This window comes from Humulus lupulus, chromosome 5, assembly GCF_963169125.1.
Source record: "Humulus lupulus chromosome 5, drHumLupu1.1, whole genome shotgun sequence".
Classification (NCBI taxonomy): Eukaryota; Viridiplantae; Streptophyta; class Magnoliopsida; order Rosales; family Cannabaceae; genus Humulus; species Humulus lupulus.
The window spans coordinates 214,212,728-214,240,494 of NC_084797.1; the positions used below are offsets into that span (position 1 = coordinate 214,212,728).

Sequence of the window (27,767 nt, forward strand, 5' to 3'; positions counted from 1 at the left end):
CAAAAATCAGATGAGAGTGAATGAGGGAGGGAGAGTGGTCGGATTTGGGGGTTAGAATGGCTCACACAACTCTTCAAAATATCACAAAACACTTGAGTGCTTTTCTACCCACTTGACTTCTTAATTAAATGGGAGTTAAACTTTATAAAATTGGGTTCACACCACTCTAAAATAGCACATGGCCGGCCACCCTTTGCCATATATGTGATCATTAAATTTTTTTTTTTTTATAAATGTTAATAAAAGTTTCATAAGAAGAAAAGTCCAAATTGGCTTTTGACACATTTTTTCACTCTTATTAAGTTTTAATCCCCAAACTTAATATTAATTAATTAAATTTAATGTCTCTCACATTTAAATTTAATTAATCACATAATAAAATTTAACATAAGGTCCATTCATGGAATAAAATTCCCCATTTCGGCAAAATTAGGCATTTACCACAAAATGCCTTAAAATTTCCATTTTCTTTTAGGTTTATTATTTTTGACCAAACTTTAACTTTTATGAATGTATTTTATGCCCAAAATATAATTGTCATGATTTTTCGTTTATTTTCCGAGATTTTTACCCGATCAGGGTTTTTGTGTCGGTCCAGGACCGAAAGTCTTATCTTGACTTTTAAAATCACAAAATTCATATTTAGGCTAGCAATAACTCATGGAATACTTCCAAACAAAAATATAATATTATTTAAAATAATATTCTTAACCCGGGGGAAAAAATCCCGACCCGAGTCGTTTAAAGGTACCCAAAAACGTAGGACGTTACAGTATATACCAGCCACAATTGTCATCTATGAATTTTGCCCAAAATGCCTCTGAACATGATTTTTCAATCCTATACTGAAAGTGTTTCTTGATGGCGATTTTCGCAAGTGTATATTTTAGATCAGTCTTATTCTTGAAAACATAATTGACTCTTATGTCTTCAATCTCCATATTTGGCAACACATGCAGAGGTGATTGAGCTTCTTGCCCGTGTTCCGTAATTTTGTGGGATTCTTGTGTTGAGACGCTCCTTATCTTACTAGTGCTTGCAGTAATCGTATTGGGGTATGTGATAGTCAAAGTGTGATTTGTTGCATTGCTTGCTAAAGCAGTTGGAATGCTAGCTTCTCTTGGCAAAGAAAGGGTTTGGTTTCCCTGTTCTACTTCAACGATGAGAGGACATTTTTTCAACTCTTCCATAGTCTTGTTCAAGTTTAGATAGACTTGTAAATTGTCATCACTTTCTATCTTCATTCCTTTGCTTGTATCCATTTTTGCATCAAAAAGCATATTTGTTGAAATCAAATTTTCATTCAAACTGAGCTCTTTGTATATCTTTTCTACCAATTCCAAGTACTTAATATCCTTTTCCACCATCAAAATTTTGACTTCATGATCAACATATTTGTTGTTTGCATTCCATCTTCCATTAAAAAATATATGCAAGATTATTTTGTGCATTTCCTGCAATAAAAAATAACACAACCAAGTGAGCTTATTCCTTGAACTTAGATAGAGTTTTTTTTTTTAAAATCAATACAACATACTTTTTGCATTAATTCCACTCAACTTAAGGCAAACACATTTTTGCAAAACTAGGTCTCAATAATATTTGTGACGCAATAAGAAGAATCAAACTAATGCAAATGATGTTTAGCATGAAGAGGTTAATGTTATTTTACAACATAATTTAAACCACAAACATTCAATGGCTAAAAATTTAACCATTAGTTTTATAATTTAAACTATTGGACTTAAAATTTAAACTTCTAGACTTAAATTTTAAACCACAAATCTTTAATGTCTTAAAATTTAAACTTTTAAGTTTAAAAGTTAATCCACTAGCCTTATTTTTAAAATTATATGCTTAAAATTTGAGTCTATGACTCTTAAACTATTAGGTTTAAAATTTGAATCATGACTTTTTAAAACTTAAAATAAATTCTTACAAATTAAAACCAGTGTTACAATGTTCAAGAGTTGAATATAACAACCAACAGAAAACATGTAAGAAACAGTTATAGGCAAAGCCATTGAGTTGCAGTCCCATTAGCTCACATATTTTATATATTTGTTAATCACAAGAATAATGCTTTTGTTCTGTATAAAGTGATCTTTTCTGTATTTGTGTTCTAAGTCAATATTTTCTTCAAGTTCTATTCTTATGCATTTAAATTTTATACCAAGAGGACATTTGTTAGTAATAAAAACATGTTGATTTCTATTCAATGTCTTATGCATAAAAAAATGGAAAGAAAGAAGTAAATGGTAGAGGCTGTAACCATAAGAGTATCTCCTCTTGTGAATGTAAAAGCCAACTAGATACCTGCCACCAACTAATCCGACGATGATAGGTTGTCAAGGAGTAGCTATCTAACATGAAGAACTTGCTCAAGGCCAAAGACAAATAATTGAGTTTCATTTGTATTGAATTTTATAAATATATGGTGATGATGGTATGATGACAACTATATTCATTATGTATAAGAGAGATATATATCAAAGACATTTTCACAAACACATGGCATACATCACAGTATATACTGTAAGAATTTATTTTGAATCAAGATGCAACCAAACATACATTAACAAAGGCTAACAATAATCATTTATATAGTACTGAAATCTAAACATATATTAAGCATAGTTCACGTGAAAAAGCAATCTAATGAAATATTAATAACATTCTACACAGATACACAAGACATTAATGAACCAAACTTCAAATAGCTCTTATGTCAATATCTCAGTAAAAAAAATCCTATACCTATAACTATACCACTAGTGGAGGCGCGGTGGAGGCGTGGTGGCTTCGTGGTGGAGCTGTGGTGGCGGAACCGTGGTTGTAGAACGTCGTAGAAGGTTATGGTGTCAATGACTCTATTGATGGCAATGGCAAAGTTGTGGCGGACATGTGGTGGCGTTGTGGTGGAGTTGTGGTGGCAGAGTGCTGGTTGTGGAGGCTGGGATTGATTGGCAAGGTTGAGAGAATGGTTATTGTCGTGGGGTACAAGGTTAGAGAAAATGGTAATGGTCAAGGGCATTTTTGGAAGTGTGGGGAAAAATGGGTAGAATTAAACAAAATATAATTAGAGGGTAATTTTAGTTAACTAATCATATAACTGGCTAATTTTCAACAAATCCCTAAATAATAAGACACTATAATATAACCTAAAAGTAAAACTATATTTTTAAAAATAACTATTCATCATCTAAAAACAATCAAAATTAACCAAAATGTATTTGAAATAGTACGATCTAAAAATGAAACTTTTTTATGACAAAGTAACCAACCAATATATCATTATCATAATTAACTAAAATATTACTTTTGAAACCCTAAAAAAATGAAAAATATGAGATTTCGGAATTTTTTATATTTTAGGTATATTATTTTAGAAATATAATATTTTATAATGTGACAATGTATTTTTGTAAATAAAATTTGTTAAGGTGTCTTTGTATTTTATGAATATTTATGAAAAATTCCCATTTTGTTACTGTACCCAGATTTTCTAATGGGCCAGGTTTACGTTGCGGGCTAAAGTTTATGGCCCATATTTAAAGTCCATGGCCACGTTCTACCTTTATAAAGCTCAAGTTCTTCTCAAATCCGAGCTCTCAGCGAAGCGAAAACCTCAGCCCTACTGCGTGCGCAGCTCATTTCTGATTCAATGGGTACCTTTTCTATCTTGTTCCGTCTCCTTAAACCCTAAACTCATTTTGATTATAATATTTGTTTCTAGCTGGAAATTGTACAATCCAGAGTTTGATTTGTGTGTGTGTATATATATATATATTTTAGAGAATATGTTTTCAGTGTTGCCGAACTTTTATCAAGAGATGTGTATTGGCTATGTCTGAATGATTGGTTTTTACATAATTTATTTTCTTACTGATAAAACCAGAAAGTAGCAGAACATAATGAATGATGAGGTTTCTTGTTTTTATTCTCATTAATTTTTTAAAATGAAGAAAGAAGTTGGGTCAGTTAATAGTTTATGCACTGGAGCGTTTTTGCAGTTAGGTTCGGAGGAAAAAGAAGAAAATAATTTCTCAGATCTGTTTATTTAGTGGCATTTTAGAGGAACTAAAATTCAACGAAGGTTTTAGTTTAACGAGTTTATTTATTTATTTTTGGTATTGATCTCTGTAAGATGCCATGGTGTTTTGTGCTAGCAGACTTTCAACATGTGTATTTAATTTATGCGTGAAGTGCAAAACAGCAAGGGCATTTTTCTTAATTTGAAATTTTAATGTTTAAGTTATAGCTTCTGATTGAGTTCGGTGATTTAGGGGCTTATAAGTATGTTTCGGAGCTATGGAGGAAGAAACAATCCGATGTGATGAGATTCTTGCAGAGGGTAAGGTGTTGGGAATACCGCCAGCATCCTTCCATCGTCCGAGTCACTAGGCCAACACGCCCAGACAAGGCTCGTCGCTTGGGTTACAAGGCCAAGCAGGTATTTTTGAGAGTTCGAATTCTTGAAATTTCATTTAGTGTGATCATGTTAATTATCAAATATAAATGCCCAGCTTATTCAAGATTGTCATTGTGTTGATCTGAATGATGGGTTTGTAGCTAGTAAGCTTGTTGTTTATGTTTTCTTTAACCGTGAAAACTACTATTTAATTTATTTTTTCTTTTAGCTCTTTAGGAATCAATGTTATTCTAGTGGTAATGTAGATATGTTGAAGGTTCTGTACTAGCTTTAGTTGTTGAAGTCCACCATAGTTGTTTTATTTTGGTGGTAAATCACTTCATTGGCTTTGGAACTAGTTTTGTGTTTGCAGTCAAATTATTATTTGGTTCTGAAACTATTTGATTGCTGATGCTAGGGGTTCGTTGTTTACCGTGTACGTGTGAGGCGTGGTGGAAGAAAGAGGCCAGTCCCCAAGGGTATTGTCTATGGTAAGCCCACAAACCAGGGAGTTACTCAATTGAAGTTTCAGAGGAGCAAGAGGTCTGTTGCTGAGGAACGAGCCGGACGCAAGTTGGGAGGTCTCAGGGTTCTCAATTCCTACTGGATCAACGAGGTCAATTTTTCTACCCTTAAAAGGCCTTGAAAAGAAAAGTCTTATTTTTTTTTCTTTTAGATGTTCTTCTATCTGTATTTTTGTGACTGAGTATAGTGTTGATGCAGGATTCAACGTACAAGTACTTTGAGGTGATATTGGTAGATGTTGCCCACAACGCAGTCCGTAATGACCCAAGAATCAACTGGCTCTGCAATCCCGTTCACAAGCACAGAGAGCTTCGTGGTCTTACCTCTGCAGGCAAGAAATTCAGAGGTCTGCGTGGAAAGGGGCACAGGAACCACAAGAACCGACCTTCCCGCAGGGCAACATGGAAGAAAAACAACACTGTCTCTCTTCCGCGTTATCGTTGAATTTATCAGTCTTTTTGGGTCATTTTCAGGACAATTATCTCGAGAACGTTGTAGTTGTTATGTTGCGTTTGAAATTTTGGAGATTGATATAAATACTTGAGTCATTTTTCATTTGAATGATTTGCTATCCAATATAATATATTAGTTTTTATGGCATTTGATTGGATAATTTTTTTTTATTTATACCTTTAGACGACATTTATATCAGTTATTATCTGGCCCTATTTGAAGCAATTTTTCCAAGTTTTTGCAAAATTAAAGAGGTATTGACATAGTTTTCCAGATCTACTTTGTCAAACACAATATTCGACTTAATTGTGCATTGCTGACCCTTTTGCTAAGCCTGAAATACAGCAGTTTGATAGTCTTCGAGTTGCAACAGCAATTTTACTGAGCTCTAAAGCTTTCCATTGATATAGCTCTCTTTAAGATTACACAATTCTTGTCTGATTGAATCCTCGTCTTGGCTCGAAAATTTTAGACATATAAGCCGTTGAGCAACATGGTAAGCCATTTGGATTGGATGATATTGCTGGCAGTTTACCTCCATCCGCTTCTTTTCCTAGACATCGAAAAATAGGTCACACCAATCAATCTTAAATTACATTCCGTTATCGTATAAGGCGCCTTCATTGATAAAATCAGTCTCGTAGTAAAAGAAGCTTTACCATGTTTTGCTATTAAAAAGTAATATCGTGTAATTGAGCTTTTCATCGCAAAAGGACAATCAGTGCAAGTCATGGTTTATGGCACTTTTCATAGATATTGATTCATATCGATTAAAGCTAATCTTATCTCCCATGTTCCAGGGTCTCTTAATTTTGGTACCAGTATGTTTTAGAATCGAAGTACTTGCAATGCAATGATTTTGAAAATTGTAGTGAGCATTCTACTACATAAACAGATCAAAAATAAAAGATTCACCTTTTCAGTTATTCTGGATGTGATGTTCCTGGCCGTCTCAACCACGGAGCTTGGTAAGCCTGCCACTTCTGCTAGTAGAAGTCCATAGTGCGGTATATGTCTTGGTCCATCTTTGAGATCAAACTACGTAAGTGGAAAGACTTTCAGTACGGAAGATGGCCAAAAAAATCAAAGATTACAAGGGAAAAAAAAAGTTGTACACTTACCTTAAAATCTAAACGATTATTTCTGATGTCAACATTAAAGTGAAGAATTTTCACATTCGGGTAAATGGTCGCCAGTTCTGACAAATTCTCCATATGAGTAGCAAATATTGTATACCTAAATTATATCGAGAAGATGATGATAAATTATAATGCAGAATTCAAAGACATGGTTTCGTTTCTTTTATATAAAAAGACTAAGATGGTCCCCAGAATCAACTTGTTTTTGTCCCTTGTTGCTTGCCCCTATTAAATTAAGAATCATCGAACCTCTATAGGATCATTTCCTGTAATGCTCTTACTTCAAACCACATTTAATTAGAAAATTGGTTTTGATTCATAATCATTTCGAGAAAATAATATTCTATTTTGAAATATAAATACAGTAAATTAATACTCTGGAGATTAAGAAGTAACAACCTTTATCCATAAAAAAACTATTCAACATCTGAAAACTTAAAAACTCACAGATTATTGGACAATAGAATTGAGTTTATGGCATTACGCTTTCAGTGACAAAAGATACTCGCAGCAGCTCCATGCAATTGCAAATCCATCAATTGAAGACGTAGCCCTTCCCAGTTCATCCATGACAATTAGACTCCTGTACCCACAATAACATTAGTACAAATGTTGCATATTTGGATTGTCAAAATATTGTTCTTAAGATCAATACCTTTGGGAAACATTTTGCATGACAAAAGCTGTCTCTTTCATCTCTGTCATGAACTGTAAAACCCAGATAACATGATGACAAATTCCTAGATATTCTTGTTATTTACTATTAAGGCAAAATGAACAAAAGGAAATAGAGAAACTATTTTTAAAAATGGAGGGAGGAAATTTTACCGTACTAGAGTTTGATTCCAGATTATCTACATTACCCATCCTAGTAAATATACGATCAACAACTCTAAGAGTTGAGAAGCGGGCTGGAATGTAACAACCAATCTGAGCAAGAATAACTATAAGACAGAGCTGCTGAAGATATGTGCTTTTTCCACTCCTGTAGCAAACAATAATAACTTAACCTCAAGTAGAATGATATTTTATTCACTATGTGTACTTTTACCTTCCTTATGTGTACTTTTCTATCCATGTCATAGGACAAGAAAAAAAAAAGTGTAAATATTTCATTCACTATTTTTTTTTTGTGTGTGTGTGTGGGTGTGAATACGTGTTAATTGTATATTCAACATATGCTGATTGAGAAAAACTAATTAGTAGTCTGTAGCAGAAAGAATAGAATCTGAAATAGCTTGAAATAAGCATGTCTTACATGTTAGGGCCCATGACAATCACCATGTTTGATGCCTCTGATAAGAAAATGTTGTTGGGCTGCAAAATACGAACTTAATCATCTTTATATTTTTTTTTCCTTGAATAGAATATAATTATTTCCCTCATTTGAAAAATAGAAGAAAAGACAGAAAGCACATGATAGCAATGCCATCTACTTCGGTAAAACTAAGAAAACATGTCAAATCACTGAAAAGAATAAAATTACTTACAACAAAGTCATTGTGTATGCTCTCTAGAATTGGGTGTCTTCCAGCATCAATTGCCATTGGGCCATCATCTATCGGCAAGCATGGTTGAGTCAGAAACTATTCCAGTTCCACTCCAAAAATGACCAAGAATCATTGCTATATAACAGCAAGTAACTTGCCTGTGAATTCTGGTCTAGTATAACGATCAACAGGCTTGGTAGAAATTGCATGAGCAAAGGAATTGACTATCATATCTAATAGGCATAGGACCTCCGCAAGCAGTGTGAGCACAGAAATATCCTCTCTTATGGCATCTACTAGTGCTGTATATGTTATATTACCATTGAACTTATAAACTTATAGAGGCATTAGAATAGTTAAAACATACCAGAAAGTAGAATCAAATGCCCAGGGCGTAAGAAAAACTAAATTCATACACTAATTTGTCCAAAAAATTTATGTCATCAATTGCCTAAGCCCTTCGTGCTTATTAAATTCCTTAAAGCCACACCTTCAAGGCAAAGTTCTGTTCTTGTATAGCATTCTGAAGCCGCTGACTTGTTTCTAACATTAAGCTGCAAGTTTCATGAGCAAAAGATGACTGAAATATGAATATACAAGTTTAGTATTTTGTTGATTAATATATATCATGCTCTTAAAAATACATAAAAGAACGATGGACCTTGTAGCACACCAAGAATACCATATATTTTCTAAAAGTCACAACTAAACACCAAACAATTATTCTTATTTTTGTTTATAGAGAAAAAGAACAAGAGATCTACTGTTGAACTCAACTCATCAAGAAACACTGGAAATTAATGGATATAAAAATGTTATGAGAACCAGAGTGTGAAAGCACTCAATAACATGGTACTCTATGGCAGAAATCATATCTGACTAATTGGAGTGTGTTTCATAAGATTGATTCTTGAATTTGCAGAGATGGAATGTCATAGAGAATGGTAATCCAAGGTTACAGACAAATGAAGAGAGAACTTCACAAAATTAAGCTACATATCAAATTCACCAATGCTGTTCATTTGAATTAGTTAGGTAGCAACCCTGAAAATGATCATAAATCGCAAGATTTGGTTTGACTAAAATTTTGTTGTGGGCTGTGTGACAGCTATTAATGTCACTACTCTATTTTTGTTAAAAGGTTTTATTTTAGTTAAGGCTCATTAACAAAAGCACGCATTTGATTTGATCGATACTTTGAGACATAATAGATTTGTAAATGACTGTTGCCAGGATAGCTCCTAATAATCAAATACTTACAGAAGCAAGCTCTAGAGTTGAGCAACGTATATTATTCCCATGTTTCATGACCTGAGATATAATGTTTAGAAAGCCGATCAAGAATTAGGAATAAATAACTCATGAGATATTAATTGATATAATATGCGAGAAAATTTATTGTAACCTGAATGAACTGGCTGGGAAGTTTTCCCTGAATATCTTTCTGCGGAATGCTAAAGTAGAACCCATGCCTACTGTTAAATGGGAGTTTTAAATTGGGCAATTTGAAATCTTGACGGTACTTGTTAGCAAGGTTATGAATAGCTGTCAGTTTTTTATCAACTAGCTTTAGTTTGGGTAAAAGAAAACAAAAAGCAGATAAAAGAAAAAGAAAATAATAGTCAAAATTAAATATGCATTGGAAGAACCTTCGCTAGTATCACAAAATGATCTCCTGGCAATATCCAAAAATCCATCAATTCCAGCCTTGACTGCAAAACACTGCTGCGTGCGAGCTACAAAAGGAACCCGTGCGTGCAACACATCTTCATCAATCACCTCTCCAATCCTGAAACAGAAAAGCTTCTCTGGTCATTCAGTGATGTTCACAATGGTCAAAGGGGACATCAAATGCAGAAATTATTTAGATACAGAACTGAAAGTTAGTAAATTTCTTCTACAGAGCACAACTGTAATTAAGGACAATTGGGCTAGAAAAAAATGTTGAGCGCCATGGGTTCTTTGTGCTCATCAAAATCATAATGCAAATTTGGTCCACGCACACAGGTGGTTGGATAATATTTGATACCAGCTGAAGCATCAAATATTAAATCAAGAAATGGTATTGAAAATCAAAGAAAAATGTATGAACAGCTTGCCGGGTCTGAAGTGACCTCCTTTTTCACATCACGAATGAGATTTTGTCTACACAAACTTAATGCTTGCTGAATAGATATCCTTTTCTTGTAAGAGAAAAAAAAATATTATGATGATTGATTTTAACATAGCTTCAGAAGGAGTAAAATGTGGCAAAAAAAAGTGTTTAGTGTGTATCTTTATAAATATATGAATAAATAGCATTTTTCCTCCTTGAACTTTTGACACTACCAAATTGCGCCCCTAAAATATAAGGCCAGTTAAAATTTTTCCTGAACTATTGATACTATTAAATCGTGACCCATGTTATGATTTACATAAAATAATTAATATTTTTACTTCCGAACTTTGACAACTATCAAATTGTGCTTCCTTTAATCATAAATATTTAAAATCTATTTTTCTATTAGTTCTTAAAATAATTTAAAAAAATTATTGAAAAAATCAATAAAAGACTAAAATTATTTAAAATTCCTTTTAAGTACATTTAAGTTTTAAAATATTTTTTAAAAGAAAAACCAAATTGTTACAATTAAACAAAAAATATTCCCTTCTTCTTCTTTTTTCTTTTTTATTAATTTTTCTAAGTACTTTCTATTCTTTCATTTTTCCCCCTAAAATCATTTTAAAAATTAAATATATTTAAAATATTACAAATTTAAAATGTACTAATTTTAAAATAAATATATAAAACTTTATTAATTAAAAACATCAGGAAAAAAATAAAAGAATAGAAAGTAATTTAAAAATATATTAAAAAAGAATAAAAAAAGAAGGGAATATGTTTTTTTTATTTGTAACAATTTAGTTTTTTTTTTTTAAATATTTATAAACTTAAATGTATTTAAAATGAGTTTTAAATAATTTTACTCTTTTATTGAATTTTTTTTAATTTTTTAAGAATTAATTAGAAAAATAGATTTAAAATTTTTATAATTAAAGGAGGCACAACTTTGTAGTTGTCAAAGTTTCTGAGTAAAAATGTTAATTATTTTATGCAAATCATAACAAAGGGCACGATTTGATAGTTTCAATAGTTCAGGTAAAAAATTTAACAGACTGTATATTTTAGGAAACACAATCTGGTAGTGTTAAAAGTTCATATGTAAAAATGCTATTTATTCTAAATATATATATAGAGATATTATATTTATATAATAGTAAGTTTATGTAGTAAAATAGGTGAGTGTGAGTGCTCTTGGAGAAAAATTTCTCAGTAAAAGCAAAAATTAGCTAAGCATACTGAATCCTTCTACCTATGGATGAACAACTTGTGTCACTGTCCTCACACTACACCAAGAATATTCAGGTCTATGATTTTTACCCTAGAAGTCAAATATGAAAGAAACACATATGAAGTCCCAATTACTAGAACATTGTATGAAAACAAAATTAAACGATTCGACAATAGCAGCTCAGTAAATGTACCTCTTTCTGATAAGAGCGTATTTCTCATTTTCACAGACAGACTTGTAGATATTTGCAAGAAGAAAACTCTTGGCATCCTTAAGTACCTAAGAAGTTAAGAAGAAACTAATAATTCCGAACATCTTACAGTCTTGGGTTTTTCTTTTTTTGGTCTGGGTGTGTATGGGTGTAGGAATATTAATACACACCTTCGAGAGCAAAGGCAAGGCATCCAGAGCAGTTTTCAGAAGAATAACACTTGATATTAAAATTTGACTCTTTCTTGAAAAATCAACACCGGAGACTTTGTTTGTAACTTTCTTTGGCTTGAAGCAAAAGTGACAAAGCACCTTATCTGAAAGATGAACTTAGAATAGTTACCTATAGATATGTGAAAAGAAGGCTAACTTTCAAGAAGATTACATACATATCTTCACCTTCACGTTTCTGTGTCTTACCAGTCTCTTTTGGAAATTTACGTAGAACCTGGGAGAGTCCAAAGAAAAGCTGTTCGTTGCTTGTCAGTTCATCCTACGTCATATATTAAAAATTACAGTTATGAATTAAAAACAAGCTTTTGTAGGTTTCATCCCTTTTATTGTGTCATGCAGAAGCCATCATCTGCGGTCTAAAAGAAAATAGAGTGGACAAAAGTGAGGATGTGCATCTTGTTTCCTAAATTTCCATTCTTGGACCATTGTTAGTAAATGTGTTTCATCTTCTCCACCATACTTCAGCTTCTAAGAAGACCGACAAAATTGTTACAGACCGTGATAGACAAAACTTGAGGTGCAACATTATGACCATTAAGTGCACAATTGCCAGCTCTTAAAACCCTCTTTACAGCCTAAACATGGAGTAGTAATAAGACTTGCGCAGTTACAGAGATTGAACTTGGAAACTTGTTTTTCTCTTAAAAATACTATTTTTCTTAAAAGTTTATGTTAGTAGTAGATGGACAGATATTACTTTTTATATTCTAATAGATAGTTCAGACTACTTGATGACTGGTTATAAGTCTTTTGTAGTTACCGAAATTGAACTAAAGACAATCTACTCTATCATCTTCACCATCTTAATACACTACTTTTCTAGAAAGTAATAAGTTAATAAGGGATGAACTAACATTCGTTTTTATTTAGATCATCTGTGACCTTTAGTAGCACAATAAGAGAATTTTAAATGCCATATTCAACACTAACCAGGCAATCTAGACGTGCATTGATAGTTTCAATATCTTTTAAAGGCTGCAAAAGGTTGGCACGAAGTAGTCTAGTCCTGAAGAAGAAATTCAATACCACTGTTAAGCATAATCTACATAATGAACACTAACTTCTATACAGAATACGAAATGCCAATTTCTGTAAAGGCAGAAACCCCAATTTGATCACATATCCCTTGCTCAAATTCTGATGCAATACCAAGAGCTAGGAAACAATATGTAGGAAAACAGTGTTAAGACATGTATCAAACATCATATATAAGTACCCTCCAATAGTTTTTGTAGTCTTAAGCATGTGGAACAGACTTCTTTTCTTATTGCTTGTGCCCCACAATGTAGAATGGAATGGCTCAATGATCTCCAAATTTTGGACGCTGCCATCAAATTAAAGTTTAATGTAACTAAAAAAGACAATTTTAAAATTTAATGTCAGATAGGAAATAATTTTTAACATTTTCTAACTTCATGAAACCGATATAACTCTTTAAAATAAATTTCAACGAGTGAAAGAAAGAGCACCTAGTGGCATCAATATTCATATGATCAAAAGATCCATTAAAAGTGACCTAGAAAGTCACAGTTGCAGATGAAAATAAATGTTAGAATTTTCAACTAAAATAAATAAAGAGGAAAGAAAGATGAAAGGATTACACGGTGGAAATGATGGAGCTTTATATTAAATAAGACTTTCCAAAAAACGACATCAACTGGTTATACTAAAAAGTAGACTAGTTTAAAAACTCTCAAATTCGTAATAAAATCAACAAGACCATTATCCATCAAAGTGATAAGATTTTATTCAATGAAAAAGTGGAAAATGTGAGCTTTATCGTGAGACATAAAATTCATTAGCTTTTGCATATATATACATATTTTATTATTATAAGAAAATATTATAAATAATAAGGGCTTAAAAAGCAAAATGAATGATAAATTCCCAAAAAACAAAATTAACACTAGTTATACTTAAAATAGATTTGCGTAACTCCTAATCCTTAATAAAATTCACAAGACCGGTATCCACACATGCATTGCAAAGTCTTTAAGGGTGGTGATAAACGAGTTTTAGACTTGTTTTGTTTCGTCTTTTTAGGTTCTATTTTAGTTAATTAGGTTGTTTTGTGCGGTGTTACGCTTGTTTTTATGTTTGTTTGGTTTTAAGCATTTAATGACGGGAGGGAGTGGAATGAGGAGAAACGTGCTTAGCTGAGAAGAAATTGGCATATTTAACATGAATGTGATATTTGGAATAGTCCGTGGATTAGCCAAATAGAATTAGAAAAATTAATTATTGGTATTTAATTGATAATTCTCATGAGAACGATCTTGACTTAATCACTCTATTATTTGTAACGAATACATATACTTGCATACTGAAATTTCACAACATGTGGTAAAGAATAAAATTAAAAATATATATATTATAATGAAAAAAAGAAAGAAATATTCTTTGAAAAAAAGACTTTGTTAGAAGAAATGAGAATTGTTTGTTGGTAATGATTCTCTTTCATGTTTACTAAAATGAAGAATGGGAGAAGTTGGTAGGGTAAGAGGGAAAAGAATGAGAATGTTTCTCACCCCTCATTACCCTCAATGGCTTGTATTTCTTTTTTATTATTTTTACAAAATCAAAAGACACTTTGGTCCTTCAAAAATCTATCTCACCCAAACATTACTATATATATATATATATATATATATATTTAATCAAAAGGGACAATGAAGTCCATTTAAGCATTCCGGTTATGTTTCCACGTTATGTAAACAAGATAAAATTATTTTGATTCCCTCTTTCATCAATATAGTAAGCAACATAATATGATAATTCTAATTCATCTATATTTTATTCTCATTCATTTCTCTCTCTTTGCATATATCAATATCAAGGTGGATTGGGATTTGGTAGACTAGAAGTAAAAAATAAAGCTTTTCTGATGAAATGGAGAGTTCCTAAGGAGTGCAAGTCTCCATGGCACAAGGTTATGATGAGCAGGCATGGTGTTGCTGATAGAGGTATTTCCAGATTTAGCAATACTATCCTCTTCTAAAAATAAAAGTATTAAAGAGTTATCTGTTGAGGGTGGAGTGGGATCAATTACTTGATACACTCTGATAGTATATCACAGAAAATATAAAACAAGAATGAGGAAAATGAGAGAGAATTTTATTGAAATAACAAAGAACAATCCAGGATATTTGAGAGACCTGGTTTCTCTCCAAGAGCTAGCGCTCAATTACACAAAATCAGACATGCCTAACTCCTCATTCTCATCCCTTTTTATTCCCCTGACTTACCCAAACACGCTTGATCCCAAACAGGAAACAAACCCAAAACAGAAACTATTAAAATAGAAATAGCCATTAAATAAAAATCAAACCAAATCACTAAACTTCCATAAAGAATTCAACCAGCCATTGACCATTAATTGTGTTTCCTCCTAGCATAGGTGTACCGTATAGGAGGTTTATCATTACTCGCCGCCAAAACTTTTACCTTGTCCTCAAGGTGAAACTGAGGAAATTGTTGCAATAAGGTGTCGTAGTTCTCCCAGGTGGCCTCAAATAATGGCAGGCCCTTCCATTTGATTAACACTTCCAGTTTGTCATTGTTGCGAACTCCCAACACTTCAGATGGTTCCACCAGTAATTCCAGATCAGGATTGAGTTGCGGAGGTAGCACTGGCGAAGAGTGAGTGACCCCGTGAGCCCGACAAAGTTGAGAAATGTGGAAGACGGGGTGAACCGAGGAAGTAGCAGGCAGTTGCAACTTGTAGGCCACCTCCCCTACACGAGCCAACACTTCAAATGGTCCATAAAAACGAGGAGAAAGTTTCTCATTGCGCCTAGCAGCAAGAGATTTCTGTCGGTAAGGCTTGAGCTTAACAAATACCTTCTCCCCAACCACAAGCTGCTCATCACTGCGTTTCTTGTCTGCAGAGTCCTTCATTTTGTGTTGAGCCCGAAGCAAATGCATAGTAAGATCGTCTAACTGAGCATCTCGTTCTTCCAACAACTCATCCACGGAAGATACTTGAGTGGTTCCTTGCTTATAGCGGATAAGGGCAGGAGGGTCACAACCATATAAAATTTTAAAAGGAGTGTGTTGGGATGTTGTATGAAAGGAAGTATTGTACTAGTACTCTGCCCACGGCAGCCAGCGCCACCAAGAACGGGGCTGTCAGAAGCATAACATCGTAAGTACGTTTCTAAGCAACGGTTCACCACTCCTAATTGTCCATCTGTTTGGGGATGATAGGCCGTGCTATGGCGAAATTCCGTACCTTGTAACTTGAATAGCTCTTGCCAAAAATGACTCATAAAGACCTTGTCTCTGTCTGAGATGATAGACGAAGGGATCCCATGAAGACGCACTACTTCCTTCAAGAACAGTTCAGCCACTGTACGAGCAGTGAAAGGATGTTTTAGCGATAGAAAATGAGCGTACTTGCTGAACCTATCCACCACTACCAAATCGTATCCATTCCATGAGATCGGGGCAGCCCCTCTATGAAATCCATAGTCAAAGCATCCCAAACCAGCGAAGGCAAAGCAATGGGTTGTAATAACCCAGCAAGGGACAGATTCATAGTCTTATTCTTTTGACAAATTTCACACTCACGTACCCATTTCGCCACTGATTTCCGCATCCCTACCCAATAAGAATCAGCAGAAATTCTCTTGAAAGTCTTGTCCTCTCCCGAGTGGCCGCCAACAGGAGAATTGTGGTACACTCGTAAAATGGTAGAAACGAGGGAACAATCCTTCGACAACATCAACCGCCCTTTATACAACAATCTGCCATGGTCCAAAGAAAATCCAGCAGCTCTTTGTCGTCCTTGCTGCAAATCAGAAGTAAGTTTAGCGAAAAACATGTCCTGTTGCAGCTCTTGTTGCAAAGCCTCCCAATCTATGCCTTGAGAAAGCAGCAGGTTCTTACATTCAGCTGGTAGATTGACCCTCGAAAGTGCATCTGCCACCCTATTACCAGCCCCTGGTTTATATTGAATATCAAAGCTATAGCCCATGAGCTTGGCCATCCAACGCTGGTACTCCGGAGCGACTATACGTTGTTCTAGCAAAAATTTCAAACTTTGCTGATCCGTACGCACCTCAAAGTGCCGTCCCAACAAATAAGGACGCCATTTCTGGACAGCAAAGACAATTGCCATCAACTCTTTCTCATAAATAGGCTTGAGACGCGCTTGTTGACCCAAAACTTGGCTATAAAAAGCTATTGGACGCTGCCCTTGCATCAAAACAGCCCCAACCCATACCTCGAAGCATTGGTTTCCACCACAAAGGGTTGATTGAAATCTGGAAGTGCAAGTACTGGAACTTGAGTCATTGCACGTTTAAGAGTCTCAAATGCTCCCGTCGCTGCCTCATTCCATCCAAACCAATCTTTTTTAAGTTGTTCCGTCAATGGCCATGCTATCTCACTATATGCTTTGACGAACTTGCGGTAATAGCCCGTGAGACCCAAAAATCCCCGCAAAGCCTTGATGTTTCTAGGTTCAGGCCATTCTAACATGGCTTGCACCTTGGACTGATCCACCGCGACCCCTTCCCTTGAAATAATATGGCCCAAGTAATCCAACTGTTCACGAGCGAATGAACACTTCTTACGATTGGCATAGAGTTTGTGTTGAGAGAGTAGTTGTAGTACTGTGGACAAATGGCGAACATGATCGTCGAGACTGCGACTATACACGAGAATGTCATAAAAAAAAACTAAAACAAAGTGACGAAGATGAGGGCGAAATACCTCGTTCATCAAAGATTGAAAAGTCGCCGGAGCATTGTGATAGCAATACAGAATAGATTGCAAATAAAACAGTAGGAAAGATAGCAAGAATTTGGCCAGAATTATCATTCAAATTACCAAGAATTCGAGAGCTTGGTTCTCTCCAAACAAAACAGAAAATTACACCAATTTCTCCTTGCTCAATACATCAAAATTACTCAGCTATATACTCTGGCCTATTTTACCCCGTGTACCCTCCTACACTCAACGAGAATTCTCATAACTAACTGGCTGACCTGTCCTCTCTTTTATCCCCGCTCTCCTAGCGTACACGTAATTAATAGGAGGTCTATCATTACCCCCCGCCCAAAGACGCACCTTGTCCTCAAGGTGGAAACTTGGAAATTGTTGCTGAATTGTGGCAAAGTCCTCCCAAGTGGATTCGCATTCAGGAAGGTGTACCCACTGGATCAAAACCTGTGGCTGTGTTCTGTGAGTTCCTGGTCGAATGTCCAACACCTTCTCGGGTTCCAGCAGCCATTCCATCTCAGAGGACAGATTCATAGGGAGCTTAGTTGAAGATTGGAGAGGACCCAACGCTGGCCGAAGTAGAAAAACATGAAAAACTGGGTGGATCTGTGCATCCGATGGTAGCTGAAGTCTATAAGCCGCACCCCCAATGCGTGACAGCACTGGAAAAGGGCCAAAAAACAGCGGACCCAATTTCTGGTTTTTTCTTTTAGCCAAAGTGCGCTGCCGATAAGGCTTGAGCTTCACATAGACTTTATCGCCCACTTGAAACTGAATATCTTTCCATTTTTTATCCGCTTGATGCTTCATCTTCTGCTGAGCACGCTGGAGATTCAGTTTTAATAAATCCAAAACCTCATCCCGAGCCTGTAAATTCTGTTCAACTGCTGAAACAATTGTTTGGTTACCTTCCAGCCGTATTAAAGGTGGAGGATCTCTGTGATAGAGAGCTTTGAAAGGTGTCATACCCGCTGAGGAATGATACGAAGTGTTGTACCAAAACTCAGCCCATGGCAGCCACTTAACCCACTGTGTAGTCTTCGTACTCACGAAACAACGAAGATATGTCTCCAAGCATCTATTGACGACCTCCGTCTGTCCATCCGTCTGTGGGTGGTACGCCGAACTCCGCTTAAGAACAGTCCCTTGCAATCTAAACAGTTCCTTCCAAAAGAGGCTCAAAAATTTTTTGTCACGATCTGTCACAATAGATTGAGGAATACCATGTAATTTGGCAACTTCCTTAACAAAAACTGATGCAACGGTGGTGGCTGAGTATGGGTGCCGAAGTGGGATAAAATGGGCATATTTAGAAAGGCGATCCACCACAACCAATATCGAGTCAAAGCCATTAGATTGAGGCAGTCCCTCAATAAAATCCATAGAAATATCATCCCATACTTGCTCCGGGATAGGAAGAGGCTGAAGTAAACCTGTTGGGGATTGCGCCAAATACTTATTCTGCTGGCACACTGAACATTCAGCAACATATTTCTGTATATCAGCTCGCATTCCTTGCCAATAGAAGTCGGCAGCTATCCGTTGAAAGGTCCGAAACACGCCAGCGTGACCCCCTACATTACTGTCATGGTATTCCTGCAGCAAAAACTGAATGAACGGTGAAGAGGATGGTAAAACCAACCTGCCTTTGAACTTTAAACAGCCTTGTTGATAAGAGTACCCCGTACATGACTTCCCTGCTTGTAGGTGCTGGATTATCTTAGCTAACAGTGGGTCCGTGGCAACATGAGATTGTAAATCAGCAACAGAAATCAGATTTGGGACTGAAATTGCTTGGCAAGTTACCTCTGGCAGCACCCTCGATAACGCATCGGCAGCCTTGTTTTCTAAACCGGGCCGATACTGAATCTGAAAATCATACCCCAGCAGTTTTGTGAGCCATTTCTGGTGTTCAGTGGCGACCATACGCTGCTCCAATAAGTACCGTAAACTCCTTTGATCAGTTTGAACAATGAAATGTCTCCCAAGTAAATATGGACGCCATTTTTGGATAGCGAGGACGATGGCCATGAGTTCTCTTTCATAAATTGACTTACCGCGAGCTCGAGGGGACAAAGCTTTGCTGAAATACGCAATAGGCCGCTGGTTTTGCATCAAGACAGCCCCAATACCTGTGCCGGAAGCATCTGTTTCAACCACAAACGGTTCTGAAAAATCTGGCAAAGCCAAAACTGGAATATCACACAGAGACTGTTTCAAACCATCAAACGCTACCTGTGCCTCTTCGTTCCAGCCAAATGCATCTTTTTTTAACTGTTCTGTCAACGGTTTAGCGAGCTGGCCATATCCTCGAACGAACTTTCGGTAGTATCCAGTTAAGCCCAAAAATCCCCTCAGCTCCTTAAGTGTTCTTGGCGTGGGCCATTGGCGCATGGCAACCAATTTAAGGGGGTCGGCGGACACCCCCTCTGTTGAAACAATGTGGCCTAAATACTCCAACTGTGACTGGGCAAATAAGCATTTCTTTTTGTTTGCAAACAGCTGGTGTTGGCTGAGGCAGTTTAAGACAATATCCAGGTGTTGCAGATGAAGTTCCATGGAGGCACTGTAGATCAAAATATCGTCAAAAAAAACAAGCACAAATTTTCTAAGAAATTCACGAAAAACCTCATTCATTAAGGCTTGGAATGTAGCTGGAGCGTTAGTCAAACCAAAAGGCATGGCTAAAAATTCGTAATGTCCCTCATGCGTGCGAAACGCTGTCTTTTCAACATCCTTAGCTGCCATGCGAATTTGATGATAACCCGACATGAGATCCAACTTAGAAAACACTTTTGCGCCATACAACTCATCAAGAAGCTCGTCAATGACTGGAATGGGGAACTTATCAGCAACGGTTTCCCGATTTAATGCTCTATAATCCACACAAAACCTCCAGCTGCCATCTTTTTTCTTTACCAACAAAACTGGGCTGGAAAAAGGGCTCGTGCTAGGCTGTATAATTCTGGCTTGCAGCATTTCCTTAACTAATCGCTCAATTTCATCTTTCTGGACCTGTGCATAGCGATAAGGACGAACTGAAATTGGACCAGCCCCCTCCTTTAAAGTAATCTTGTGCTCATGAGAACGTTGCGGTGGTAATCCTTCCGGCAAATAAAAAACTGGCTCATACTTCAAATAAAAAACTTTTACACGTAATTAAAAGGAGGTCTATCACATTGGTGAGACCAAATGGCATCACAAGAAATTCATAATGTCCATCATGAGTACGAAAAGCTATCTTATGCACATCCGAAGGCTGAACACGGATTTGATGATAGCCGGATTTCAAGTCAAGTTTCGAAAAGATTGTAGCGCCATGAAGTTCATCCAACAACTCATCAATGACAGTGATAGGAAATTTATCAGGGACCGTTTCACGATTCAAAGCGCGGTAGTCGACACAAAATCGCCAACTCCCATCCTTTTTACGGACCAACAACACAGGGCTCGAGAAAGGACTTGTACTGGGTTGGACAATGCCAGCAATCAACATGTCCTTTACTAATTGTTCAATTGCATCCTTCTGTGCTTGTGGGTACCGATAAGGACGTACGTTGATCGGTGATGTGCCCTCTCGCAGGGTGATAGAGTGTTCCCGACCTCTCAATGGTGGCAATTCCAGTGGCATCTCAAAAACATCCTGAGCTTCATGCAAAACCATAGCAATTCCAGCAGGTAAGTCGTCCTCCTTAGTCTCATAAATCGAAGCCGCTCCAAGTTCAATAATCAGCCCCTCATCGTCATGTTGGAACGTGCGCATCATGGTTTTGAGGGAAACTAGTGTCTTGTGCAGCGTTGGGTCACCTTGCAAAGTCACTGATGAGTTCCCAATTGTAAACTTCATAGAATGAGACTTCCAATTGATATGGGTGACTCCCAGAGTCTCTAACCATTGAATACCCAAAATCATATAAGTACTACCCAATGCTAAAAGAAGAAAATCCTCAATTATTTCAACTCCTTGTAAAGTCACAGCCACTCCTTTGCAAATTCCCTGGGTTTTAGTAGCTTGGCCAGTGCCCAATACAACCCCGTAAGGTGTTGTCTCCGTAACAGGAAGCTGCAAGGTTCGAATGAGGACAGTTGAGATGAAATTATGGGTTGCTCCACTGTCTATGAGGACTACTATTGGCTGAGAACCCACCTGCCCAACCAATTTGAAAGTTTTTGGAGCCGTAAGTCCCACCACAGAATTAATAGAGACCTCCACCACTCGATTCTCAAGGCCAATTGGCTCTGAATCTTCATCTCCCAGAACAGGTTCATCACTGGTCTCTTCAAGCTCATCATGGTCACCATCTTGCAACAAAATTACTTGCAGCTCCCTTTTCTTGCAACGATGACCAGGAGAAAACTTCTCATCACATTTGTAGCATAAGCCCTTGGCACGTTTGAGTTGTAATTCGACCTCAGATAGTCGACGAAAGCCAGAATTCTCTTGAGCAGCGATCGTACGAGAAGAAAGTGGCTTGGGTGATGGCGATAAAGAGGTACCAGACAGCTGACCTAGGTTGCGTGAATACTTGGGACGTTGGGCCAGCAACTTTGTTTCAACTTTTTGAGCTAATTCCATAGCTTGCTCAAGCCCATTGGGCCCGAAAACAGCAACTTCATACCCTATGTCAGATTGTAGCCCATTAATAAAAGTGGATTCCAAAACCTGTTCTGAAATGCCCTCAAGTGATGATGCCAGTAGTTCAAATTGTTTACGATAGTCACGAACAGAACCAGTTTGTTTAAGAGCGAGAAATTCTCGATACATCGAACCAACAGGAAGAAGTCGAAACCGTCGTATCATTTGGTTCTTCAATTCGTTCCAAGACGTGAAGGGCCGACGTCAATTCTCCCATTGAAACCAGATCAGCGCCTCTCCTTCCAGGCTGATGACGGTTGTCTCTAAGCTCTCGGTATCAGTCATACGGTGAATAGAAAAATACCTCTCTGCCTTGAGAATCCATCCATCTGGATTATCACCGTCAAAGGACGAAAGCTCAATTTGCCGTGGTCGAATATCCCATCTCGGGGTGGCCGGTGGATGTCGCTGTCCGCCGGAATCCCAACTACTGCCCCCAATCTCAACTAACTTACCCCTAGGTAGCACTCTTGCCGCCTCGGCAACCCCAATTGCTGTCCCAGAAATCGAAGACTGCTCACGTCCGTCCACAATATTCTTTGGTCGATGGTCTTCCCGACGATGCATCAACTGATCCAAGCGACTAACCACCGTGGCCATTCCTTGTTCCAACCCAGGTAATACTTTCAATTTTTCTGTGACAGCAGCCTCCACTGTTTCCATACGAGTTTCCATCTTAGTAAGAACCATGAATTCGAATCTCAGACGGCGCCACATCACAGAAAATATAAAACAAGAATGAGGAAAATGAGAGAGAATTTTATTGAAATAACAAAGAACAATCCAGGATATTCGAGAGACCTGGTTTCTCTCCAAGAGCTAGCGCTCAATTACACAAAATCAGACATACCTAACTCCTCATTCTCATCCCTTTTTATTCCCCTGACTTACCCAAACACGCTTGATCCCAAACAGGAAACAAACCCAAAACAGAAACTATTAAAATAGAAATAGCCATTAAATAAAAATCAAACCAAATCACTAAACTTCCATAAAGAATTCAACCAGCCATTGACCATTAATTGTGTTTCCTCCTAGCATAGGTGTACCGTATAGGAGGTTTATCATTACTGTGGCCAGCTGGAATCTTCATTTCAGACGAAAATTAAACGATAGGAAAGTCCCTAATCTGATGGAGCCTGCAAAGGTTAGAGAATTCTTCATCATGTGCTGTGTTGGAGGAGAGAAGGGCTTGGATTCCAGACAGCACTGAGATTATTTCATGTGAGTCAGCATTCGAAAGTTTAAATTCAAATAGTTCAGACCTTGAGAAGGATTGGGCAAAAGCTATATGGAAAAGTTGTGCTCTATCAAAGGTTAAAGTTTTTGGGTGCTTCTTGCCATGGGAAGATTAAATGTACGTGAAAAAAAAGGCCCTACCAAACCTTGTCTCCAAATTGGTGCATCTGCTACAGAGCAGATGAGGAATCAATTACCTAAAATGGAATGTTCCCTAGTCTTAAAATTGTGAGCTAAGCTATTCAAGGAACTTAGTACATGCTAGTGTATGCCACAACTTTGTACCCAGTTGTTGGCATGTAAGTAGAAAGGGGATAGTTGTGCCTCATCATTGTGGACAGCAACAATACTGGCCATTTTTTGGGTTGTGTGGTTGGAAAGAAATAGCAGAATTTTTTATGACAGAAGAAACAGAAGAAAATTTGGGAAAAGATAAAATTCTGGGTAGCAACTTGGGTTTACAAATCCAAAGGATTTGAGGGATTATTCTCTATCTAAGATTTAAGTAGAGAATGGTCTAGTTTGTTGCAACTTTGCTGTTTTTTCCCCTGCACTTTGTTTGTCTTTTTGCTGCTTTCAGGTTCATGTTATCATCTATGAGATTAAAATGTTCCTTTTACTTTTTATTTTTTCTCATTGATTAATACAGAGTTTCGTTTCTATTCCAAAAAAAAATTACAAAAAGTTAATTTGAAATGGAAGATGCATCATTAGACACATACCAATAAAGAGTGATTTGTGACGATGAGTCCTTTCTCAACTTCTATCCTGTGGATTATGCAGTCAATTAATCACTATTTTTTAAAAAGTAACGATTAGTTTAGAAGTTAATATTAACAACAGAGAAAAAAGGCAAATATGCCAAAAGCATTTTGATAAGTAACAGATGCATACACTCGAAGTGAACAATACAAAAAACCTTAAGAAATAAAAACTTTAAGTATATTGGCATGTTCATCTTTAGAAACCTACAAGTTTGGACTTAAGAACCTTTTGTGATGCAGACTGGGCTTTAAATCCTGATGACAGAAAATCTACTTCAGGTTATTGTATTTACTTTGGCTCAAATCTAGTTCCTTGGCCATCCAGTAAACAAAACACTATTTCTAGGTCTAGCACTGAGGATGAATATCACAGCTTGGCTAATGTGGTGGCTGATGTGACATGGTTACAATCCTTATTTTCAGAGCTTAAGGCTCAAATGTTCAGTGTACAACAATAAGGAGTGACAACTAGAGTACTGTGATGCTCACAACTAACCCAGGTCTACATGCCAGAAACAAATATATAGAGTTAGATTTTCTTTCGTGTGAGAAAGGTGGTGCAGAAAACTTAAGTGAAACATTTGCCGTCTCAAGATCAAATTGCAGATGGATTGACAAAGGCCATATCTAGCTGTCGAATCAAATATTTTAGACACAAACTTAGAACTGACAATGTTTTAATTCCAAATTTGAGGGGGCTGTTAGAACTGAGAGTTAGTTATATTGATTAGGGTTAGTTGTTATGTTTCTGTCACGGGTAAGTTTCAGTTAGTTGTTACTACCTTACGTATATAACCAGCCATATGTACTATGCTAAGATCAATAAATAGAATCATATCATTGACTCAACTTTTAATTATGTTACACCATTTCAATATGGTTCGCTCAGGACCACAATTTTGCTCAAACTATGCCTACCTAACAATTTTGCTCACTTTCTTAACTTCATCAGCACTTTCTTCAAGAAAATGCTCTGTTTGAATTTGTTGCCATATTGTTGCCAATTTTACCTTCTCAGTTTAACATTAATATGTCAATTATACTGAATTTCCATTATATAACTGGGGCAAGAAACTTTGAAGGGAGTGAACTACAAACACCTAAATTTTATGGCATTATATTCTGAAACGCTAAACATCAGGAAAATACCACTTGATAGTAGCAGCACCAGCAGCCAAACACAGATAATATTGCTTGTAATAAGTATCTAAACCAAGTGCCGAAGGCTCCTTAGCAGCTAGATTTTTAATCAGCACAGCACCCTGAAATACATACAGACAACTTAGTTCTCAGGACACAATGATACAAATGTTAGCATCCAAATTTATAACCATTAAGAGATAGTAGCATCCAGCATAACCTTAGTGTCATCAAAGCAACTGCGGCCCATTACAACCTGCAAAAGTGACCCCTATAGTTTATTTTTTCAAAGAAGTAGCATTTGCAAGAAACCACGGACAAAGCAGAGCTAATTGTAGAGAGAGAGAGAGCTTGGAATTCTAATGATGAAGGAAACATCACCTTCCTGACTGAAGCATAAAATCTATCCACCAATTCAGAAACTCCAACCATGCCCTCCGGTGCCAGCTTGTTTGGGGGAACAATGATCACCATTGGATCATAAAAGTGCACCAGCGTTTTTGTATTCTGATATGAACTGCTAGTCTCAATATATTGAGAAAGATGCAACGAAGCTGACCTTAAGTCAAAAGCAGCTACTCCAACCTGTCAGGATTAACATTATTAGTTTGTACACAATAATTCCACTACTCAACAGCAATCAGGCTTTAGCTGGAAGTACCCTAGATAATTATTATTAGCTTACATTTGTAACATATTGACTTACCTCCCTCCAAATGATATACCAATTCTTTTTCTTTTTTGTTTTTTTTTTCTTTTTAAAAAATCCAAACGAAAGATGGGGAAGGAGGGAAAAAAACAAAAAAGAGCAACAAAGAAAGTTCTGAAGTAAATAAAAATATATTTGAACAACTTCTATCTAGTTCAACTCAACTCTTTATATAACATGATTTCACAACAGCTCCAATTATTAGAGTGTCCTAAATGGAATATGTGTAAGAATATTGAACTATTAATAAGAACATGTGTAACTCCAGTCTAATACGAATCATATTCACTTTTTTTTTTTCCTTTCTAATCACTAATTTAAGCTTCATTTCTAGCAGCTGCAACCCTCAACAACAATCAGACTCTTCTAATTGATGAAGAACTTCATACGTCTTTAGAGACACCAGCTATTCCTGTTGAGTTTTTCTCTCATATTCTTTTTACTGTATGCTACGATGTCATTTCAGACAGTACTCAATCAATCCAAACATTTATGGATCGTTCATGCTTTGCCTGATTTTCATCTTACAGGAGGAGGTACCTAAAGTTGTGGGGTAAACTATGTAAAACATGATTAAATACTAACTGCAGCCTCTATTAATACAATAAACTAAGTAGCAATGACTTAGGATGCTTATAATTATTTATATTCCACCATATATCAATAACAACCACATAGTAGTCTATTTAGTATCAGAAAGGTGACATCACAAACCTAAATCTACAGAAATTTTAAAAGATGCTGCTTCGCACTGTATATAAATTGATTCTTTTATAATATCATAAAGTGGATAAATTACTTACGCACATAAATGAGCCAATTTTTCAGGCGCAAATAATCATCATCCGAGTTTCCATTTCACAACCAATTTTACTTTCTTCGATAATAGAAGAATTATCATAAAGTGCCGCAACTTGCAACGTAATCTTCAAACCACCAAATGCTAAAAACTTCTCAGAATCATGTAAATCAAAGCTCAATGTCCTAAGCTTTATTACTTTTTTCTTTCTTGAACAACTTGAGAGCAAAATATGCCTAAATTCAAGTTTCTGATGATATCCTCATTAACGATCCATTTGGCGAATCAGAATCAAATAATTTTTCTTCTCAAAATCACTGAATATGATAATCAAAACACTGATCTAACCAAACAGATACAAAGTCCTAGAAACTAAAAGCAAAATTGTGATTATACGGCACCTCTTTGGCTCTGTTCTCGATTAGACCGATCACGAAGCTTGATTTCTCTCCTGCGTCGTCTTCCATGGCTACAAGCTTCAAACAACTTTTAAACTGCCCGGATGCCTCGAACGCAGCTTATATATAAGTTACCCTTCAAGGTGCTACGTTGAGCGAAGTGCGTACTCTCCTTAACATGCGCTCGGGATTTCTACCAATGCTAGCATCGTGGAACAAAATGGCGGGAACACCCTGAAATTCCCGCAAGCTTAGGGCCTGTTTGGCATTGTTTTCTGTTTTTTGTTTTCAAAATTTTGTTCTCAGAAATGAGAACAGAAAACTATTTTTGTAGTTTTTAAAAAATAAGAGGTGTTTGGTTAATGTTTTCTAAAAACAATTTTTTAGTTTTATTTTTTTTTAAATCTTAAATAAAAAAATTAACAAATATATTTACAAAGAGAAAAATATTTTAAAAGTTTGTAATAAATAATGAGATAAAATAATTTAAAAGAAAAAATGATGAAAAATAAGAAGTAAAGTTATGAAATTTTTTTTGAGAACAACAGAAAACAACTTTTTGTT

The 27,767-nt window shown here is 36.2% G+C and overlaps 3 protein-coding genes across 12 annotated transcripts; 1 reads left to right on the forward strand and 2 right to left on the reverse strand.

Annotated features, from left to right (window-relative positions):
- Positions 1–581: 581 nt before the first annotated feature.
- On the reverse strand, positions 582–3,213 carry LOC133778144 (uncharacterized). The gene is made up of 2 exons (XM_062217980.1): positions 2,758–3,213; positions 582–1,454 (listed from the first exon to the last, which is right to left on the reverse strand). The coding sequence occupies exon 2, from the start codon at positions 1,449–1,451 to the stop codon at positions 768–770; it is 684 nt and encodes a 227-aa protein (XP_062073964.1). The 5' UTR covers positions 1,452–1,454; positions 2,758–3,213; the 3' UTR covers positions 582–767.
- A 354-nt stretch (positions 3,214–3,567) lies between these two features.
- Positions 3,568–5,536, forward strand: LOC133778145 (large ribosomal subunit protein eL15y). Its single transcript, XM_062217981.1, has 4 exons — positions 3,568–3,668; positions 4,287–4,453; positions 4,830–5,027; positions 5,135–5,536. The coding sequence occupies exons 1-4, from the start codon at positions 3,665–3,667 to the stop codon at positions 5,378–5,380; spliced, it is 615 nt and encodes a 204-aa protein (XP_062073965.1). The 5' UTR covers positions 3,568–3,664; the 3' UTR covers positions 5,381–5,536.
- Positions 5,537–5,604: 68 nt separating this feature from the next.
- LOC133778142 (DNA mismatch repair protein MSH4) lies at positions 5,605–27,452 on the reverse strand. 10 transcript variants are annotated; one of them, XM_062217975.1, is made up of 25 exons: positions 27,207–27,452; positions 26,810–26,932; positions 25,679–25,882; positions 25,518–25,553; positions 25,307–25,419; positions 24,116–24,161; positions 13,264–13,310; positions 13,011–13,118; positions 12,725–12,800; positions 11,960–12,053; positions 11,732–11,877; positions 11,544–11,629; positions 9,668–9,807; positions 9,424–9,563; positions 9,279–9,329; positions 8,509–8,572; positions 8,177–8,320; positions 8,019–8,086; positions 7,787–7,845; positions 7,357–7,513; positions 7,184–7,236; positions 7,013–7,111; positions 6,511–6,625; positions 6,305–6,427; positions 5,605–5,942 (listed from the first exon to the last, which is right to left on the reverse strand). In XM_062217975.1, exons 2-25 carry the CDS (start codon positions 26,813–26,815, stop codon positions 5,778–5,780), a joined length of 2,340 nt encoding a protein of 779 aa, XP_062073959.1. In that variant the 5' UTR covers positions 26,816–26,932; positions 27,207–27,452; the 3' UTR covers positions 5,605–5,777. The 10 variants fall into 10 exon arrangements, 7 of the variants coding, with proteins under 7 accessions (XP_062073959.1, XP_062073958.1, XP_062073957.1 ...); XM_062217974.1 differs by lacking the exon at positions 26,810–26,932 and having other exon boundaries at positions 11,981–12,053; XM_062217973.1 differs by lacking the exon at positions 26,810–26,932.
- Between the last annotated feature and the right edge of the window lie 315 nt (positions 27,453–27,767).

Excerpts from the sequence above, each read along its gene's own strand:
- LOC133778144 (XM_062217980.1), bottom strand. The coding sequence starts at position 1,451 with ATGCACAAAATAATCTTGCATATATTTTTTAATGGAAGATGGAATGCA.
- LOC133778145 (XM_062217981.1), top strand. Across the intron at positions 4,454-4,829 it reads TGGGTTACAAGGCCAAGCAG|GGGTTCGTTGTTTACCGTGT; the intron begins GTATTTTTGAGA and ends TGCTGATGCTAG. Across the intron at positions 5,028-5,134 it reads ATTCCTACTGGATCAACGAG|GATTCAACGTACAAGTACTT; the intron begins GTCAATTTTTCT and ends GTGTTGATGCAG.
- LOC133778142 (XM_062217973.1), bottom strand. The coding sequence starts at position 27,272 with ATGGAAGACGACGCAGGAGAGAAATCAAGCTTCGTGATCGGTCTAATC. Across the intron at positions 13,311-24,115 it reads TCACAAATCACTCTTTATTG|GTCACTTTTAATGGATCTTT; the intron begins GTATGTGTCTAA and ends GTGACTTTCTAG. Across the intron at positions 7,112-7,183 it reads ATGCAAAATGTTTCCCAAAG|GAGTCTAATTGTCATGGATG; the intron begins GTATTGATCTTA and ends TTGTGGGTACAG.